The following is an 18,550-nucleotide window of genomic DNA, read 5'->3' on the forward strand; positions in this document are numbered from 1 at the left end:
AAAAGCCAAAGGGGAAGGGAGTGAGATGTGCTGGAGTTGCTAAAGGCTTGCGAGAGGTCACACTAATGTGTGTCGCCCTAGTCCGTGTATGTGTGTGTGTGTTCTGCTGGAAACAGCAATAATTGGGCCCTGCTTCCTCGCCTGCGTGCCTGCCTAACTGAAGCATCTCAGTGGGGCTCTGTCGCCATCACCTTAGCAACTGGCCACTCTGCTGCAGGACCCCACCCTCCAACCATACTGCATCTGCGAGATGAAATATTTAGTGTGCACGTTTTGCAGCCAGAGCACACCAACCCCTCTCTCTCTTTTTCTATCTATTATTTTTGTCTCTTTCTGTCTTTCTTCCTCTGTATCTCTTTTTCTTCTCCTCCCTGCTCTCCCTCCTTCTGTTGGCCCTGAAGACGGAGATCTAGGCGAATCAGTAAGAGCCGGGGAGCTTCCACACACCCACAGCCTGTAGCACCCACTCTCCCCTGGGCAGACTGCACGGCTGTGAGCCTCCCTAGACCTCCCCCGCTCAGCTGCCCTGCCTCAGCTCAAACGGTGACCCAGACTGTCATAAGAGGGGCTATTTCTGTGCAAGCATGACGTGTAGGGGTGGCTCGATGTGTGGGAAAGCTTATGTGCAGTGCTCTCCAACCTTATAGAGAGATGTGAAGAGTAGGCTGTTTATGCTCCACAAAGACAATTTTCTCTCTCAGCACTGTACCAGCTCAGGACATCACAGTGTTGTGAAGCAATTATCAACTAAATCATAATCTGCAATGAGAGGCTGAAACGTAACTTGATAGGAAAATATATAACTTTATGTTATTTTGTGTTGTTTAGGGATGTGGCGTAAGATGTTTTCAAAATCTGTGCTAATCTCACCCCAAAAGGGCATTTCTGTCATCATTTACTCACCCTGTTGTTTATCCAAACCTATATGACTTACTTCTGTGGAACACAAAAGGAGATTTTAGGCAGATTCTTCAGACTGATCACACTATGAATTCGGTAACAGTAGGTTGAATGTTCTGCTGCTGAAATCAGTTTGTGCTAACCAAAATTCAAACCACTGTCCCCAGTAGCCGAGCTGGAAGTGTTGTTTACAATTTTCCGGGTGAAATGTCCACAAAGTGGTTCCAAAAGCAAGTCCCAGTTGCCTCCACTTCTGAGACAGTCAATCCGCACATCTTATTACATGGCTCGTTGTGCATGACACCACGGAGACTAGGGTCACAAGGGGGTTACCGCATGTGACTCTACCCTCCCTAGAATCCGGGCCAATTTGGTTGCTTAGGAGACCTGGCTGGAGTCACTCAGCACACCCTGGATTCGAACTCACGATTCCAGGGGTGGTACTCAGCATCAATACTCGCTGAGCTACCCAGGCCCCTGGATATTTCAAGATAAAAATTGCAGCTCCAACTTAAGAAAACTTGTTGTGGTGAGTTTTGGCAATTGTGCTGATGTGAGCTTGTCTGTGTTGTGGTGATGGTCATTTTCAGGGTGATTCTGTAACTATGGTCTCTTATGACTTCAGTTTCTAAGTATACTTTTTTTTTAAAAATCAGAAATATATCAGTGCCTACTTTATAAATCCAATAAATATGAAGTGGCTGCTCTGCCTATCGCGTGTGGGTGTGACTACTGGAGCGCATCTCTGCACGTGCACACTGCACAGCAACTTTGCGTTTGACAGATGTGGCGTGTTTTTCTCATGGACAACAGGGAACAATTGATAACATTGATAACAATGATAACATTCTGTCATACATCTCCTTAACTGTGTTGCATTGAAGAAAGAAAGTCATACAGGTTTGGAACAACATGAGGGTGAATAATGAAAGAATGTACAATAATAATAATAATAATTATTATTATTCTGAAATACGTTAAATGTGTATTATGTAATGGAATATTGTGGAGTAAACGTCCATTATGTTACATATGAAAGTAACTAGTTACTCGCTACTTGAGTATTATTTTAATTGGATACTTTTTTACTCTTACTCAATTATTTACATCATTACTTTTACTTCTACTTAAGTAAATATTTTTTTCAAGTAATTGTACTTTTACTTGAGTTCAGTTTTTGGCTACTCTACCCACTACTCCAGTGGTTAAATTAATGTCTTCTAAAGCAATATGATCGCATTTGGTGCGAAAAAGGTCAATATTTAAGTACTTTTTAATTAAATAATTATTTATAGTTTATAGTTAAAAATACTTAAATACTGATCTTTTTCACATCAAAAGCGATCGTATTGCTTTAGAAGACATTAATTTAACTGCTGCAGTCATTTATCAATGACGTTTATGCTGACTGTCTATGATTTTTGGAGCTTCAAAAGTCAGATCACCATCCACTTGTTTTTTCTTCAAATGTGTTCAGAAGAAGAAAGAAAGTCATACACACCTGGGATATCATGACAGTGAGTAAATGATGAGAGCATTTTCATTTTCGGGTGAACTGACCCTTTAACCCTAGCCCTTAACCAAAACCCAACCCTAAACCTGACCTTCAGTGTAAAACTAAAAATGTAGTTTGAGAGCAAAAATGTAACCTCAGAATGGCGTTTACCATTGTTTACTTGAACGTGATTATTTCCTGGTTTTCATGGGACCAAAATCTGTGACTCAGAATGGCTTTTCACACTTGAAATTGTTAACCCCGGGTTATTCTAAATCCTGGGTAAATGGAATCCTGGGTTATCCTGTTTCATGTTTTACACTGTACATACTTTACATTCGTAAACCCCGGGTTAACATTTTTATTTGCATATTTTGTGGTGTCAGTAACAGTGATTTGATGAATACAGCTCACGACAGACACGCAGCCTGTAAATGGAGCTGCTCTTCTGTGGAAATCTCGGCATGCAAATCAGCTCTGTTTGTCTTTTGTCTTCGGAAATATGCCACAAAAACACTGTGACAAAAACACGGATAATGTTTCCCATCACTGTTCGACACTTTACCAGTTTTGCTCAAACGGAGAACGTAAGCAGCGCATGAAAGTTTCAGTGACGGTACAAAGCGCATGAATATTTTATGAGGTAAGCACTGAGGCATTATATGATTGGTTGTCTGTTGTTAAACAACTTTCTAAAACATTCAAACACCGCATCGTTTCACAGTGTATACCTTTGGCACAGCAAAACGGGTTAACCCCTCAATTGCGGTGCTAACCCTGCTCAGAATCAGGGTTTCATAATCCCGTGTAAAAATCTGTGCTATCCCCATTTCAAAATTACAAGTTTGAAATGTTGCTTTACCCAGGGGTTTAGAATGAAATAACCGCAGTGTGAAAAGCTCTAGAGTGAACATGACTACTTCCTGGTTTCCAGAGGACCAAAACGCATGTCTTGGAGATTGCTTGTGCTATGTAAACTTTTTTGAATTGATGCAAAAATGTCTTATGGTGGAGTCACCATTCCCAGCTGCGGGCCGTGCATTTTAAGTCTAGACCTTCAGTGTGATTCATGCCATTAAGAAAACACAATTTCACAATGAATAAGACGCTATGCCTATCATAAATTAAGTGGCAGTCAACTGACATTTTAAAAGCACATCCATGCACGAAAACCAGAACTTGAAACGACACTTAATGCTTAAGCAAGCCTAATTTTAACTGCAGCATGACTTTTTTGTGAAATGAAAGTCAAAAATCATAATTTTTCATATGAATCTACCAAGGAGGTCTATAATACATGGAAAAATCTATCTAATATTATTTGCAATTTAAATGTAAACGTCAAGGTACACATTTATGCTGCGTTCCATTCAAGTTGGATCTGGGATATTCCTACTTGATATCGCTGACCATAAATGCATTCCATTCCCCGATATTCAGAACTGCAATGCTCCCGTTAGCTTAGCAGGGGTTTGACTCTCATTAGAGATATCTCCTAGCAACCCAACTGACAAACAATGCTGCAGCACTAGCCTTTGTGCTTCAGGTGTACGATTATCAAAAGAGATTATAATGTTTTATACACCTGTTTCTGCAGGCGTTTGTTAAACAAGATTTAATATGATGTAATGAAACGAACTCATTTATGGATATTACTTAATAAAGTGAAGAATTTCTGCACGAGCCTACAGGTTGTAATTCTGACTTCAAGGTGCTTTCCATTGCACTTTTCCTAGTAGGAAGTTGTAAAATCCGACTTTCCGAGTTGAATGGAACGCAGCACTACTTTACAAAACTTGATCTGACACTGAATACTCAAGCAGCCTAATTTACATTTAGAAAACTCTTGATGTTGCTATAACAATGCAAAAAGCACTTACCAATTTACTTGAAGTAAATTCCTCTTTAATAAATTAAGCAATCACACGGTCATGCAGAACATTTCAGGTTTTTAAATACATAAGGATCTCTTTCTCAATGGCGATAGCGGCAGTAATGACAGTCGACTCGTCAGTAAGATCTCGCGCGCTTCGCTTTCAAATTACGTCACATGAAGTGTGATTGCGTCACTCACGGCCAGCAAGAAAACCTCGACCGAGACATATCCTAAAGATCACACCCACCAAGAACAAATAAATCAATCTGATTGGCTGATGAATCTGACAATCTAACTTTAGATGCGCATTCATTTACACTGTTGAGGGATTCTGTGGAAATTCTGAAGGCCTGAGGGGGTGGAACTCAAACTCACACGCTGCTTCGGCTTCGGGCTTCGGGCATGCGATTTGTGAAACAGTTGTCACGCTTCGCTTGTAAGCATCAGGGAATAAATTCTGACTGGATACATTTTTAGTTTTTCTCTGTTTGTAGATTATTTAAGAGTGGAAAGCGATTAAAAATACATAGGCAAAAAGGTGATTGAGAATGAAAGGATGAAAAATATTTATTTATTTGGCATGTTAGGCCAGCAGAGAAGGCTTTGCTGGCCCTGAGAATTCACCACTGACTTTTATTGTAAAGAAAAAAGGAGCAATGTCAACATTCCTTATAATGCTGCACATGTGTTCTATGGATTAAAGAAAATTATTTGGGTTTTAAACGACATGAGGGTAAGTATATGATGATAGAGTTAAAATTTTGGTTGAACTGACCCTTTTAAAATACCATCTCCTAATCTAGCATAAAATGCAGAGACAACAACATGTCAGTTGTTTCCCCTAAAAGTTTAAACACTGTGGATTTGTGGCACAAATTAAAAGATTGCCTGTTTGTTTGAAAACCCTAACAAGTCTGACACAGCAGCATTGGCTCAACCAATGGCATAAGTTCAGGGGAGAGAAATTCTGTTTCTGGTCTGTTTGTTGACCAATGGAAGACAAGGGGAGTGTTCGAAAAAACCTGTATAAAAACATTCTTTACATTTCCAATTCCAGTTAGTGACACTAGCAGAAACTGCACACTTCACTTTTAAATTCAAATTTTAATATAAAATCACATTTAAATTTGAATGGAATTTTCTTACCTTTGAAAGTCTAAATCCTCTCTGAACTTTATGTACTTGACAAATGTCATTATGTCCCTTAAGAGGTTTCAATCAACAGAATGTATAGCACGGTCAGTAAACAAATCCTGCCCTCTGCTCTTTCCGACACAGATCCCTGGAGCTGTTTTTCGCCAGCAGCCAGAATAACAAGCTCCTCTACGGAGAGCCTCCTAAATCGCCCCGTGCCAGCCGCAAGTTTTCCTCCCCACCCCCACTGGCCATCACCAAGACCTCGTCCCCTAACCGCCGCCGCAAACTCTCCCTAAACATCCCCATTATTACTGGTGGGAAGGCTCTGGACCTGGCTGCCCTTAGCTGTTCCTCCAATGGCTATGCAAGCATGTACTCCTCCATGTCCCCTTTCAGCAAGACCACACTGGATATCAACAAACTATACGTGTCCAGCCCCATCACTAGCAAGATCCCCGATGAGGGCGAGGGCAAGACGGACAAGACTGATGAGGTGTCTCTGTGCAAACAGGGTGAGATTTGATCTGCACTCTCTAAAATACCACACAATTACACAACATTGTGAATATCACAATGATTTTAATGTGCTTCTTAAATGCCTGTTAAGTTTCCTAAAGAGCATTTCATTAGATTCCTTTTGTGATCCTTCCTTGTTTTTAGACCTGCAGGTATGACAATATTAACATAATGTTTTAATAGAATCTCTTATTTAAACTTCAGAAGCAAAAATGGCATCAGATTTGGTATGTTCGATTTATGACTGTGAATCAGTTCAAACTGTCCGTTTCAATTAATTGATTCCAATCTCTGATTTAATGAATTGTTTGCATCACCACTTAGATGTTCATGTAAACCCCTTTATGACACGTTTTAGAATGGTAAAGCAATAAAGAGCTACATTTGCCTACTTATATGTGCTATGAATTGTTATATTGGTGCATATAAATGAAAATGATTGTAATTTCTTATGTTCATTTACTAAAAAAACAAACAAAAAAACACGTAAAACATGTCTTGATTATTTCTAGATTTTTACTGTGTTTTAGTTCTTATATATTTTGAATCTACTTGGCAACAATGGCTGTTTGGATAAAATGATGGCTCCTCTGACTGGACAAAAAAAAATCACCTGTATAAGCCAAGAGAACAAACACATAATTATTAAATATATTTATATATTAAATATCATAAAAGGACTGAAAAATATAGAATATTTAAGCTGTATCGCCCAACCCTACAGCAAACTATCATACTATGGTAGGTCTAGTTATTTCATGTGTTTGATGTATTATGCAAATGAAAAACTAATGCTCATTTTTCTATCTATGACCCTGGAATTTTTTTTTAGACATTTCAGTGAGAGAGGAGAACGACAACGACCAGATCCAGGATGATGAGGCAGAGGCTGAAGTGTCACCCACCAAGTCGCCCACCACTCCAAAAAACGTCAAATGCAAAAACTCCTCAGGTAGAAGACACTCTGTCCTAGACTTCCCTGCCATGTTGTTATCGCTCACTGGCATGAAAACCAGAGCACCTGCATCTCACGCTGACAAGCCACCAGCACCCTTCAGACCAGCCAAATGTGACATTTATCATTGGTTCAAAATGGCAGACTAGCTGTCTTGAGAAACTCAGTGTTTAATGCTAAATTTGATTAAAATTATATTTTAATTTCTGAAAACTTGACTTGGCTGTATGCAAAATGTTTAAAGGGATAGTTCACACAAAAATTTTAATTCTGTAATATGTACTCACCCTTGTGTTGTTCCAAACCTGTATGACATTCTCTTTTCCGAGGATTCACTTTTATTGCATCTTTTTTCTATACAATGAATGTTAATAATGACTGGGGCTACTGCTCTATCGTCTCCATTTGTGTTCTCTGGAAGAAAGAAAATCATTCAGGTTTGAAACAACATGAGGGTGAGAAAACGGGGGAATATCTATCCCTTTAAAGTTTTTGCATATAGCCAAGCCAAGGCCCCTTGTGGATTAATAATTTTTATAATATTTTTTGTATGTGACATGTCTTATATTTAAAGTGAAATGTCTTATATTGTATTTTTTGTTTGTTTTCTATGTCTTTTTGTAGTTTAAGGGGAACACTGAATCTGTTAAGGTCTAAAGTAATTGTTAGGACACGGAACCCTCGCAAGACACGATTCATTCAAAATCTCATTAATTCTGTGGATTTATAAAACATTTTTTTTTTAAAAAAGCTCAGGGAAACACCAAAAGAGGTGTGAGTAGGTGTTTGGAATACTTGTGCCATAGCAACCATTAGCATGAATTCTCTCAGCCATCCCAGTTACCAGGTTTGTTGGAGTGCCGTCAGTGCACTGCAACAATGCTGTCTCCTTGCTTTTAAAACAGAATTAAATGGGGGTCACATGTCAATGATCACCCCATTGTTTCATACAAGTGAATGAAAGAATAAGGCATGTTTCTATTATTTCGGTATTCTTTTATAAACCCTTCTTGAAACATGCAACAACAAACTTGTTTTGTTACAAATACTGCTTTTGTTTTGTTGAATGTATTTGAGCCATACATCTAAGTGAAATGATGAGCTATTTATAGTCTCAAGCATCTTGAGAATCAGAGCCCTGCTTATTGTCTTGATGAAGATGCAGTGAGTGAGTTTGTTTCATACCACCACCTGCTGGATGCTTAGATGCACAACATCAAAAAATCTCAATTGCAGGATCTTATGCTCATAAAATATTTTTTTTCATATGGTCACACAACGCATTAGGCTGTGGAAAGTGCTTACAAGTGCAAAAGTAACAGTAAGGAAAACTAGTGTCTTGTTGCTGGTCGCGGCCGATGCAGACACTGATTCTTGTTGAACAGTCGTTGGGTACTGCAGATATTTGTGACATTTTCATATGTCATCATCGGAGGCCTGTTCATTGTGGCGATAATGTCACTACCTCCATTATTTCTGCTTGAGTCCATCTTGCCTTCTTTTACACCTGCTGTACTCTTAAAGGGGAAAGCACTCTGGAACATGTTTAGTCACATTTACCTCATCTTTTACTTTTTGCATTTCTGTTTTGGCTAGTGGCACTTCATACAGTAAGTCTAACCCAATTTAAAGTCAATCTATAAAAAATGTTAATGTGATGGATAGTCATTTGATTAAATGTTAAAGGGATAGTTCACACAAAATGAAATTTCTGTCATCATTTACCTTCATGTCATTCCAAACCAGTATTACCTTCTGTCTTTAGTGGAACACCAAAGGTGAAGTTTTGAAGTCTACTCTCTTCCATACACTAAAAGTGGATGGGGACCAGGAGGTGTTAATCTCCAAATAGGAGATAAGCACGATAAAAGAGTCATAGAAATAGTCCATATGAATTGTTAGCTATATTCAAAGTCTTCTGAAGCCATGTGATAGCTTTATGTGAGGAGCAGACAAATATTAATGTTGTTAATTACTGAATATCTTATGTTGAAAATCCTTTTATTGTATGGAAAAGAATAGTTTGGACATTCAGATAACTCTGTTCCACAAAAGAAATAAAGTCAGACAGGTTTCAAAGGACATTATGGTTGAGTAAATGTTTCTGTCATTCTGTCTGTGCAGAATTCTCTCTGTTCTCTTACAATAATGGTATGGTGATGTCGTCCTGCCGGGAGCTGGATAACAACCGTAGCGCCTTGTCTGCCGCTTCTGCCTTTGCCATCGCCACTGCTGGTGCCAATGAGGGCACGCCAACCAAGGAGAAGTATCGCCGCATGTCTCTGGCAAGCACAGGTAGGAATAAGCAATCTGATTCATACTCTCATAGGCTGTGAATATTTGTTGCCTGGTAGAAAAGTGATTAATATGAATCTTGATTGGTTATTAGGGTTCCCCACAGATCAGAGGAACGGAGATAAAGAGTTTGTGATTCGTCGAGCAGCAACTAACAGAGTTCTCAATGTCCTCAGGCACTGGGTATCCAAACACTCGCAGGTGAGATTGAGTGTCCTAGCATATGGCCAAAATTGAAAATGATAATATACCGTAATACCAACATCATAAGTGATCAAATAGAAATAAGTAGTCCAAACTGATTATGGTCTTGGTTGTGGGTCATAATTAGGCCCAGATGGAATCTGATGATTTTTTTTTTTTATTATTATTATTTTTTTTTTTTTGGCATTTTCTGCATTGGTTTTTGAAAAAATAAAATAAAATGGAACAATCTGCAGAATTTTATGGAATGGATTGAAATTTGGTAAAATGTGTTAAACTGGGAGTACTTCACTTTTAATGATTACTGAACACATTATCAAATTAGTCGGAGTATTTATTATAAAATGAAAAGTTCACTTGTGACTGCACATTTTATATTGTTACGGCAGGCTGCTAAATTTTTGGCAACTGTAAACAACCTACAGTATTACTTGGTTGTAATATAAAAGCAATAAGACTCTCAAATCAGTGTGCTACAGTTATTTTACTCTGCTTCCCATTGTGCCAAAGAACACTCCTTTCCCTTGATAAAATCACTGTAAAACATAGCCTCTTGTGTTATATTGCTTCAATAAAAAAAACACACAAGGGGTTGGGGATGTGTACAATTTTCAATCCTGCAGAAATCAGAGCTTTTTGTGTAGTCCTTTGGGCAAAGATTCCGTATGGGCCTGGTCATAATATTCTTGTTTTGGCTTGCATTTTGTTTTTGCAAAACTGTGTATTGTGTGTGCATTTGTTTAGGACTTTGAAACCAACACTGAGCTAAAAATTAAAGTGATTAGTTTCCTGGAGGAAGTAATGCATGACCCTGAACTGCTGACCCAAGAAAGGAAAGCTGCAGCCAACATCATAAGGTAAGAAGAGCCTGCCTACACCCAAACTTCAGGGTTGGATGCTATTCTTGGTTCAGCTGATGTAAAAACACTATATAGGCCTACCAATAAACATAATTTCCATGAGTCTGCTGGATTAGCTGAATGATACTGACTCTGATAGCATTGACACTTACGTTGACAGATAGACTTTCAGTGTGCATACAGTAAATGTTTGTCTTTACTGTTATGTTTTACTTGTAAAGCAATCATTTTTCTTCTGACAGGACACTGACACAGGAGGATCCTGGTGACAATCAGATCTGTTTGGAGGAGGTGCTACAGATGGTTAGTAGCATGATACTGGCTCATATTCAATGCTCCACACTGTTTAGCATTTTTCACGATAAAACCAAAACCATCAAAACCTTGACAGTGTATATTACAAAATCCCCTTTTTCTTTGTCAGTTTGCTTATATGTTGGTTTTTTAAAATAGAAACTGAGTTCAAGTTTAATTACATTCCTAATGCATTTTATTTTTATGTAGGCGGAAGGAGGAAAGGCAGAGCCTTTCGAGAATCATTCAGCTCTGGAGATTGCAGAGCAGCTCACTCTGTTGGATCACCTTGTTTTTAAAGTCATACCATATGAGTGAGTGCAATTGTGTTGTGTTTTCAGTTTGGAACAGCATGTCAGAGAGATGGTTTTATTCAAATACATTTCACATTAATTCAAAAACACTTTGTAATCACACCAGAAATGTAGAGCATTTTATTGCATGAACACGCCATTGTCTTGTAGATCAAACGCAATGTTGTTTTTCCTCACAAATGATATGTTCATTGTCATGTACAGGGAGTTTTTTGGTCAAGGATGGATGAAGAACGACAAGAATGAGAAGACTCCTTACATCATGAAAACGACAAAACACTTCAATGATGTATGTGCATGTTCAGTTAAAAATGTTATGTAATCTTGATGCTGATTTAAAAAAAATAAAAAAAATAAAATATATATATATATATATATATCTTTTTTTTTTTAAATCATATATATATGGGAGTACTGTAGGTGATCACTGCATTATAGGCATAAATTATTCAGACTATAACTAATAAAATGGCTCTCCTCTGAACCAGTCCTTGGGTAAAAAAAATAAAATAAATAAAAAACGAAAATTGTGTCATTTCTTACACCATATTTGGTGCAGTAATATATGGGAAATAACTATAGAAGTACAGTATATGGGAGCATTAATGTTGTTGCAAAGCAATGCCTGATCTCAATACCTGATATTAAAGGGATAGTTCATTCAAAAATGAAAATTCTATTTTAATTTACTCAGCCCCATGTTGTTCTAAATCTGTAAGACTTTCCTTACTTTCTTCTGAGGAACACAAAAGGAGGTGTTTGGCAGAATGTTAGCCACTGTCACCATTCATTGTCATTGTATGGAAAAAAGATGCAATGAGAGTTAATGGTGACTGAGACTAACATTCTGCTGAATGTCTCCTTTTGTGTTCAGTGGAGAAAAGAAGTTATGCAGGTTTAGAACAAAATGAGGGCGAGTAAATTATGACAGATCTATCATTCTTAAGTATAATTAAGACAATATCAGTGTATCTCTCTCTCTCTCTCTCTCTCTCTTAAAGATCAGTGACCTGATCGCTACGGAAATCTTACAAAGTGAGGATGTGAATGTACGAGTAGCAGTGATAGAGAAGTGGGTGGCAGTCGCCGATATCTGCCGCTGTCTCCATAACTACAACGCCGTACTAGAAATCACCTCATCTCTCAATCGCAGTTCCGTCTTCCGTCTGAAGAAGACCTGGCTCAAAGTGTCCAAACAGGTGAGGCCATTTAAACATCATTAACATAGTCTGAATGATTGTGGAGTGTCTTGTTCAACAAAGAATGTGAAAACATCCATCTGACGTTAGACATTTATGGCAGTGGATATAAGCGGAAAGTAGAACCAGTGCATTTTATCGATTGTTGAGACCATTGAACAATGTGAACTGTTCGTAATATAAATGTTTTTTCTACTGTTGTTTTCATGTGTGTCTTGACCATTGACAAATTGATAAAAGTTTATACAATTTCAAATAGCTTGTTTAATTTATATTTTTAGACCAAAGCAGTCATTGACAAGCTGCAGAAGTTGGTCTCATCTGAAGGAAGGTTCAAGAATCTCAGAGAGGCCTTAAAAAAGTAAGTTGAAACACCTAGAGGCACAGTGTTGTCATCAGTTTAACCATAAGTCTGTCTGAACGTCTGTACGTTTGTGGTAATTTACTTAATCTGCATTTTTATTTGCCCTGTCAACATTTTCACTGGCCCTACCACAGTCAATCAAACAACGTTTTTATTTTTAGAAACGTTTGTATTTTCTTTTTCTTTTCTTTTTTATCTATCTATCTATCTCTCTATCTATCTATCTATCTATCTATATATATATATATATATATATATATATATATATATATATATATATATATATATATATATATCCAGGGTTGGGAGGGTTACTTTTGAAATGTATTCCACTACAGATTACAGAATACATGCTGTAAAATGTAATTTGTAACATATTCCATTAGATTACTCAAGGTCAGTAATGTATTCTAAATACTTTGGATTACTTCTTCAGCACTAGTAGATTTTTTTCACTTGTTTTGACTATAAAAACTCTGCCAGTACAGTAAGACAAAATACACGTTAAAAATACATTCTATGAAAAACCTAAATATCTTATGCAGTGTTGTTTCAAAAACAAGATTAATCAAATTGATCTTGTTTTAAGGATTTTTAGATATTTTTTACAGGAAAACAATACAAAAATTATCAAAAATACGATTTTTGCCCTAATATCAAAGGTTTTACTAGACAAAAAGAAATGATCCTATGATCCAACATGAATTTTCTTGATAAATATGATTGTGCCTGGTAACAAGTGCATGTAAAATGGCTAGAAATAGTATTTTAGCTTAGTGTAAAGCTGACAATTTACACAAGGTTTATTTCTATTTCTTCTGCTCCAAACTTACTGCAAACTTACTTCTCTGTCTGCTCATATGAATGTAACACATCATAAGAAAGTGTTTCACCGCTGTTCAAATGCACTTTGGATCGCATCATTTATATGTATAAATGTTTTCCATCTGAAAGGACTAAATATATGACAATAAATGCAAAGAAATCTCTTCATGTATTCTATTCTAAATACCAATTATTTAAATTGTAACTGTAGTGGAATACAGTTACTTATATTTTGTATTTTAAATACGTATTTCCGTTACATGTATTCCGTTACTCCCCAACCCTGAATATATATATATATATATATATATATATATATATATATATATATATATATATATATATATATATATTAGAGCTGGGTATTGCCAACAAAGTCACATTACGATACGCATCATGCCACATGTTGATTTTGAAATGAATTTATCCTGAGCATAAACCTGGCCCAGGCAATCCTTAATGCTGAGCCTAATAACTGAAGAACAAATCAATTGGGCCTGGGTATTTGAGCATATGTTAGAAATTTATGCTAATATTTGTATGCTCATCCTGCTAGTTGTGACCCTCCCTGTGTGCCGTATTTGGGAATGTACCTCACTGACTTGGCCTTTATTGAGGAAGGGACACCGAACTACACAGAAGACAACCTGGTCAATTTTTCCAAGATGAGAATGGTAAGTGTTTTAAGATTGAAGAGAGCTATAAACATCATTTGTATTATAATTTGTTTAATTTTTTTTTTCTTTTTTCTTTATTTTTATAGATCTCACATATCATCAGAGAAATCAGGCAGTTTCAGCAAACGGCATACAAGATTGACTACCAGCCAAAGGTATTTAACTGTTGTTGGTGTGTACATATGGGGCAAATATATGAGATTCTCATAATCAACATGTACCACACCTGTTGCCTTAGCAAGTTTGAGTATATTTTGTGTGTTCTATAAGTCGTTATATTCTAATTAAAAATGTAAATTTTTACACTATAAAAGTGCTTACCTGCAAATGTTACCTCAAGGAACTAGGTTAGTTTTGTTTATTTACATATTAAACCTAATGTGTTCAGGTTGATTTAGTGATGTTAAATAATATTTTTTTGACGTGAATAAAACCAGTTAATTTAGACTTTACCAAATTTTTTCTTTAAAATGTTTTCAGTATATAGCATGGCACAGTAGCTTTTAAAGCCATTAGATCATAAAATGTATTATATATATATAATTTATTTTTTCACTCACATTAGATATAGACACACAAAGATGCTCAGAACTTGATTGGCAAATCAATATTTCTTTTTGCCATAAATTATGAACTGACATTCTTTTTTGAAACATTGAAATTTAAACTGTACTGAATTTAAAAGAATGTTCTCTTGTCTGTGGGATGCCTTAGTCTAAACTTAAGATAATTTTGACAATGTTTGCTTTGAAGTATCAAATCCATATAATATGAAACTGACTGCTTCTTTCTGTCTTTTCAGGCAGCATTGTATTTACTGCACAGAAGCTCAGTAATGGATGAAGAAGGCCTTTATGAAGCCTCTCTCAGAATTGAGCCAAAAGTGCCCAACTGAGAGACAGATTCTGCATAAGGTCTATACATTGTACAGACACCTTACTCTCAACACATCCATGTGTTATGTTATGTATTACATGATTATTACTCCGGGTTGTGTTTCTTTGTTTTTGGTCATTACCACATGTTACCTAATTGTTTCAGATCTTTCACTAAGAAGTTATCTGTTGATTTCAGCCTCTGTTTTTTAAGGAACCATGGTTTTTCGCAACAATTTCTTCCTCAGTCACTACCATTAAGGAAAAAGTATGTTTTTAGCAGGAGTTATAACAGGATTTAATTTGACAGTGACAGCTATTTCAACTGTCTATTTTAAGGCGTGGTTGTCTCTGTAAGTGCTACCTGGGGTAATAATATTTTTCAGGCTCATCCACATCACCTCCTTAATGAAATATTAAAAGTCGGCAGGAGCATTTTGAAATTTTAATAGCTGCATGTAACTAATTTACAGTATATGCATATCATGTAGCAATGTGGAAAGCAGATATATTGCTGTATACAACAGAGCATATAGAAATACTTATACTGTTATACTATTATATTCCAAGGCACAAGTCACTGTACGTAGCTAAACCAATTCCAGCATCTTTACATCCATTTGTTGCGATAATTACCATTCATCGCCTGCTGTTTCAAGGAGTTGGTTGGACATGCCTAAAAGAAAGTTTGGTATAACTTAGTAAAGCAGGCAGTGTATAGTTTGCTGAAAAGTTAATTACATAACATGACATTAAAAATACATGGTATATCTCTCCAACTGGCCAGTAATGATTTTGATCCATTCTAGCATGTGGAATTTGTCATCCTCAGTTACTACTTGCAACACTGAAATCTTAGTATGACAAATTTCTTTTTTTTCTTCTTCTTTTTTTTTTTTCCTTATTTATTATTTGCTCAGCCCAAAAATAGAGAAAAGGCTATTTCTTTACTAGTTTTCCCATGTAATGTTTCTGTTGCTCACAGCCACATTTCTTAGCATTTGGGAAACTATGTTTACTGGGTTCCTTCTACACAAGATTATCCAGCTATTGTACATTTACAGACAATCTATGTCCTTCTTGCTGTTCCAGTGATTGTGGAACGTGAATATCACTTTGTAAAATGCATTGTTGTTTAAGAGTATGATCAAAAGTGAATAACCTTCCGGCTTGCAGCATACAAAGGGTATTTTTGTAGTCCTAGAATAAAGAAGTAGGATTCTGCATCTGCATCCAACTTTAAAAAAAGAAAGAAAAAAAAATGTAGAAACATTTTTTGTACAAACATTGTCAACTCACCACACAGAAAAGTATTCTGTATATTTTGTACATGCAGCCCTATGTATTTCTTAACATGTAATAGTTTAAAGCACACCTCTTTAAAGCATTGTACCCTATGCTTACACACTCAATGCTATATGATTTGTGTTTTTGAAACCATAATCTAGAGGTAGAGGACTTTAAAGTGTTTTTGCATATACTGTAATCCTGTCTATAATCATTCTCTTAGCAGGAATATAGTAATGTAGTGCTTATTCTGTGAATATTTGTATGTATTTTTACTATGTACAGTCTGGAAACACACTAAAAGCTCAAGTGGCAGGCATGCAACACTGTATCAGCCAGAAACTTTAAAAAGGACATAATACATGTATATATATATATATATATATATATATATATATATATATATATATATATATATATATATAAACATACTGTATACACATATATGTGCACATACTCTTATAAATTATATATAAACATACAAACAAACATTTTGCTGTTAGCAATACCCAGTGGTATGAGAATTATCTTTCAACCCTTAAGTTCATTTCCACGGCTTGGGAAATATTTCCAGTTTTGTACAAAATAAAAGAGAAATGAACAGAAAAGAAAAAGAAAGAAAATTAAATAAATAAACTGTATGTTTCCTGATTACCTCTTGCTAATAAATCTATTCTATCTCAGGGGTACATTGCTTACTTGTATGTGTTTTTGTCATGCTCGCTTCGCTTTGCTCTTTGACAACTGAGATCATGTGGCTGTTACAATGACACTGGCCTCATATTTCTTGAAAAATACCACCTTTTCAGCTCTAACAATGTTTGTTCGCTCTGATATTAAAAAAAGTTAACTTATAAATGTACTTTATGTTGTAATATCTAAATGAACTGGTTTTATTAAAGTCAGAAAAAATATTTGACCACTGAATCCACCTGACTTTATTGGGTTTAATCTACAAAACTAATTTAAGGGTTAGATCAGGAAGATATAGCTCCTTTTGGTACCACTTTTTACAGTGAAGAAAAAAAAATGGTAACACTTTACAATAAGGTTCCGATAACAATATATTTGCAGTTATAGTTCTCTTATGCAGTTTATGATTAAAACGTAATTATTCGAGCAGGAATATTAAGAGGCCTTCACACAATGGATCGTAAATCACCTCTAAGAACGGGGAGTTAGTTGACTATGTGACATCGTAAAGGCACTTCTGATAGGGTAGAATTCCTTTGGGGGTAGGACTGAATAGAAAGGATTAAAAGGCCTGACCACCATTACTCTCTTCGACTCTTCTTTCATACACACTTGGACATCGGTTCCGGGGAGTTCTCCCTTGTGGAAGTCCTCGCTTCCGGGGTTCCGCCTGGTCATTCCATCACTCATCCATTGACACAACAGACAAAGAACTTCAACAAGCCAAGCCAAACGACATTGACTTCAATGCCAAACACGCAACCGAAGTAACTCCAGACTTTCGCTGAAATCTGGTGCTTTATTTAATATAATTTGAGTAACCTGATCTCAAATCACGCCGTACTATGTATTGGTGGTTTTAAGGCAAGGTCTATAGACTCCATAAAATAAATTTTTCTGTTACAGATAATTTTTCATTCATCTTCTGTCAAAACTCACTTACCAACTTGTGTTTATGTTTGTTTGTCTATGTGTTAGTTTAGTTGTTTGTTAGTTTAGTTGTATAGTGAATAAAGTCTTGTTTGTATTCAAAGAGAAATTGACTGTGTATTTGATGAAGTCATATCAGTCCCTTGAAATATGTCAGTCCTAAAATCTACATGCTCATAAACAGTATTTCAATCTATTTGTGATATTATTTTTAATGGCCATGAAAGTATTATTACTGTAAGAATTAATTTTACTTTCCGATCAACTCTTTGCTGGACCAAGACTTTGATCGGACGCAAACATTGATTCTTTTAATATTCCCCAAATCAATCACAAATTCCCTTACTGAGCTAAATTCCTTGCATTAATGGTTGGAAAATTACTCAGGCATAAGCTTAAAGCCATAAGCTATCCATTATGCAGATTCCCTACATATAGTTGATGGAGGAACGCAATTCCAAAACTAATCACATATAGCAAGTCGCTACATATAATGGATTGAATGCTGATTCATAAAACAAATAATTTACATATTATGGTGGTCGAACGCAGCCAAGATTCTTTAATTATTTATATTTTCTTACATAAATATAATATTATACTATGATAAATAGCATTATACTTATTTTAATCAATTGATCAGTTCAAAAAAGCCACTGATCATGTAAAGCTGTAGACATTAAAGCTCTCTATATTATTTTCTCCTTGTCTTATATTCTTTCTAAACTTGTAAATGCAAAATCATATCTGCATACTGTACATTAATAATCGTTAACTACATTTAAATGTAAATATCACACAGTGCAAGCTGTAAGGCTTTGAAACGGAATCAGAGTGAACCCCACGAGCAAAGT

At 36.0% G+C, this 18,550-nt stretch overlaps 1 protein-coding gene across 1 annotated transcript in view; it reads left to right on the forward strand.

The window, feature by feature from the left end:
- LOC127417351 (ras-specific guanine nucleotide-releasing factor 1) overlaps positions 1 to 16,987 on the forward strand; it is a 49,120-nt gene extending 32,133 nt beyond the window's left edge. The window contains exons 15-27 of the mRNA XM_051657324.1: positions 5,550 to 5,920; positions 6,757 to 6,876; positions 9,004 to 9,174; positions 9,269 to 9,375; positions 10,123 to 10,235; positions 10,481 to 10,541; positions 10,743 to 10,846; positions 11,051 to 11,135; positions 11,848 to 12,045; positions 12,327 to 12,406; positions 13,791 to 13,908; positions 13,998 to 14,066; positions 14,714 to 16,987. Coding sequence (XP_051513284.1) covers positions 5,550 to 5,920; positions 6,757 to 6,876; positions 9,004 to 9,174; positions 9,269 to 9,375; positions 10,123 to 10,235; positions 10,481 to 10,541; positions 10,743 to 10,846; positions 11,051 to 11,135; positions 11,848 to 12,045; positions 12,327 to 12,406; positions 13,791 to 13,908; positions 13,998 to 14,066; positions 14,714 to 14,806 — 1,690 coding nt within the window. The 3' untranslated portion in view covers positions 14,807 to 16,987. The remainder of the gene's footprint in view (positions 1 to 5,549; positions 5,921 to 6,756; positions 6,877 to 9,003; positions 9,175 to 9,268; positions 9,376 to 10,122; positions 10,236 to 10,480; positions 10,542 to 10,742; positions 10,847 to 11,050; positions 11,136 to 11,847; positions 12,046 to 12,326; positions 12,407 to 13,790; positions 13,909 to 13,997; positions 14,067 to 14,713) is intronic.
- The last annotated feature ends 1,563 nt before the right edge of the window (positions 16,988 to 18,550 follow it).

The sequence above is a fragment of the Myxocyprinus asiaticus genome, chromosome 26 (assembly GCF_019703515.2).
Source record: "Myxocyprinus asiaticus isolate MX2 ecotype Aquarium Trade chromosome 26, UBuf_Myxa_2, whole genome shotgun sequence".
NCBI classification, from domain to species: Eukaryota; Metazoa; Chordata; class Actinopteri; order Cypriniformes; family Catostomidae; genus Myxocyprinus; species Myxocyprinus asiaticus.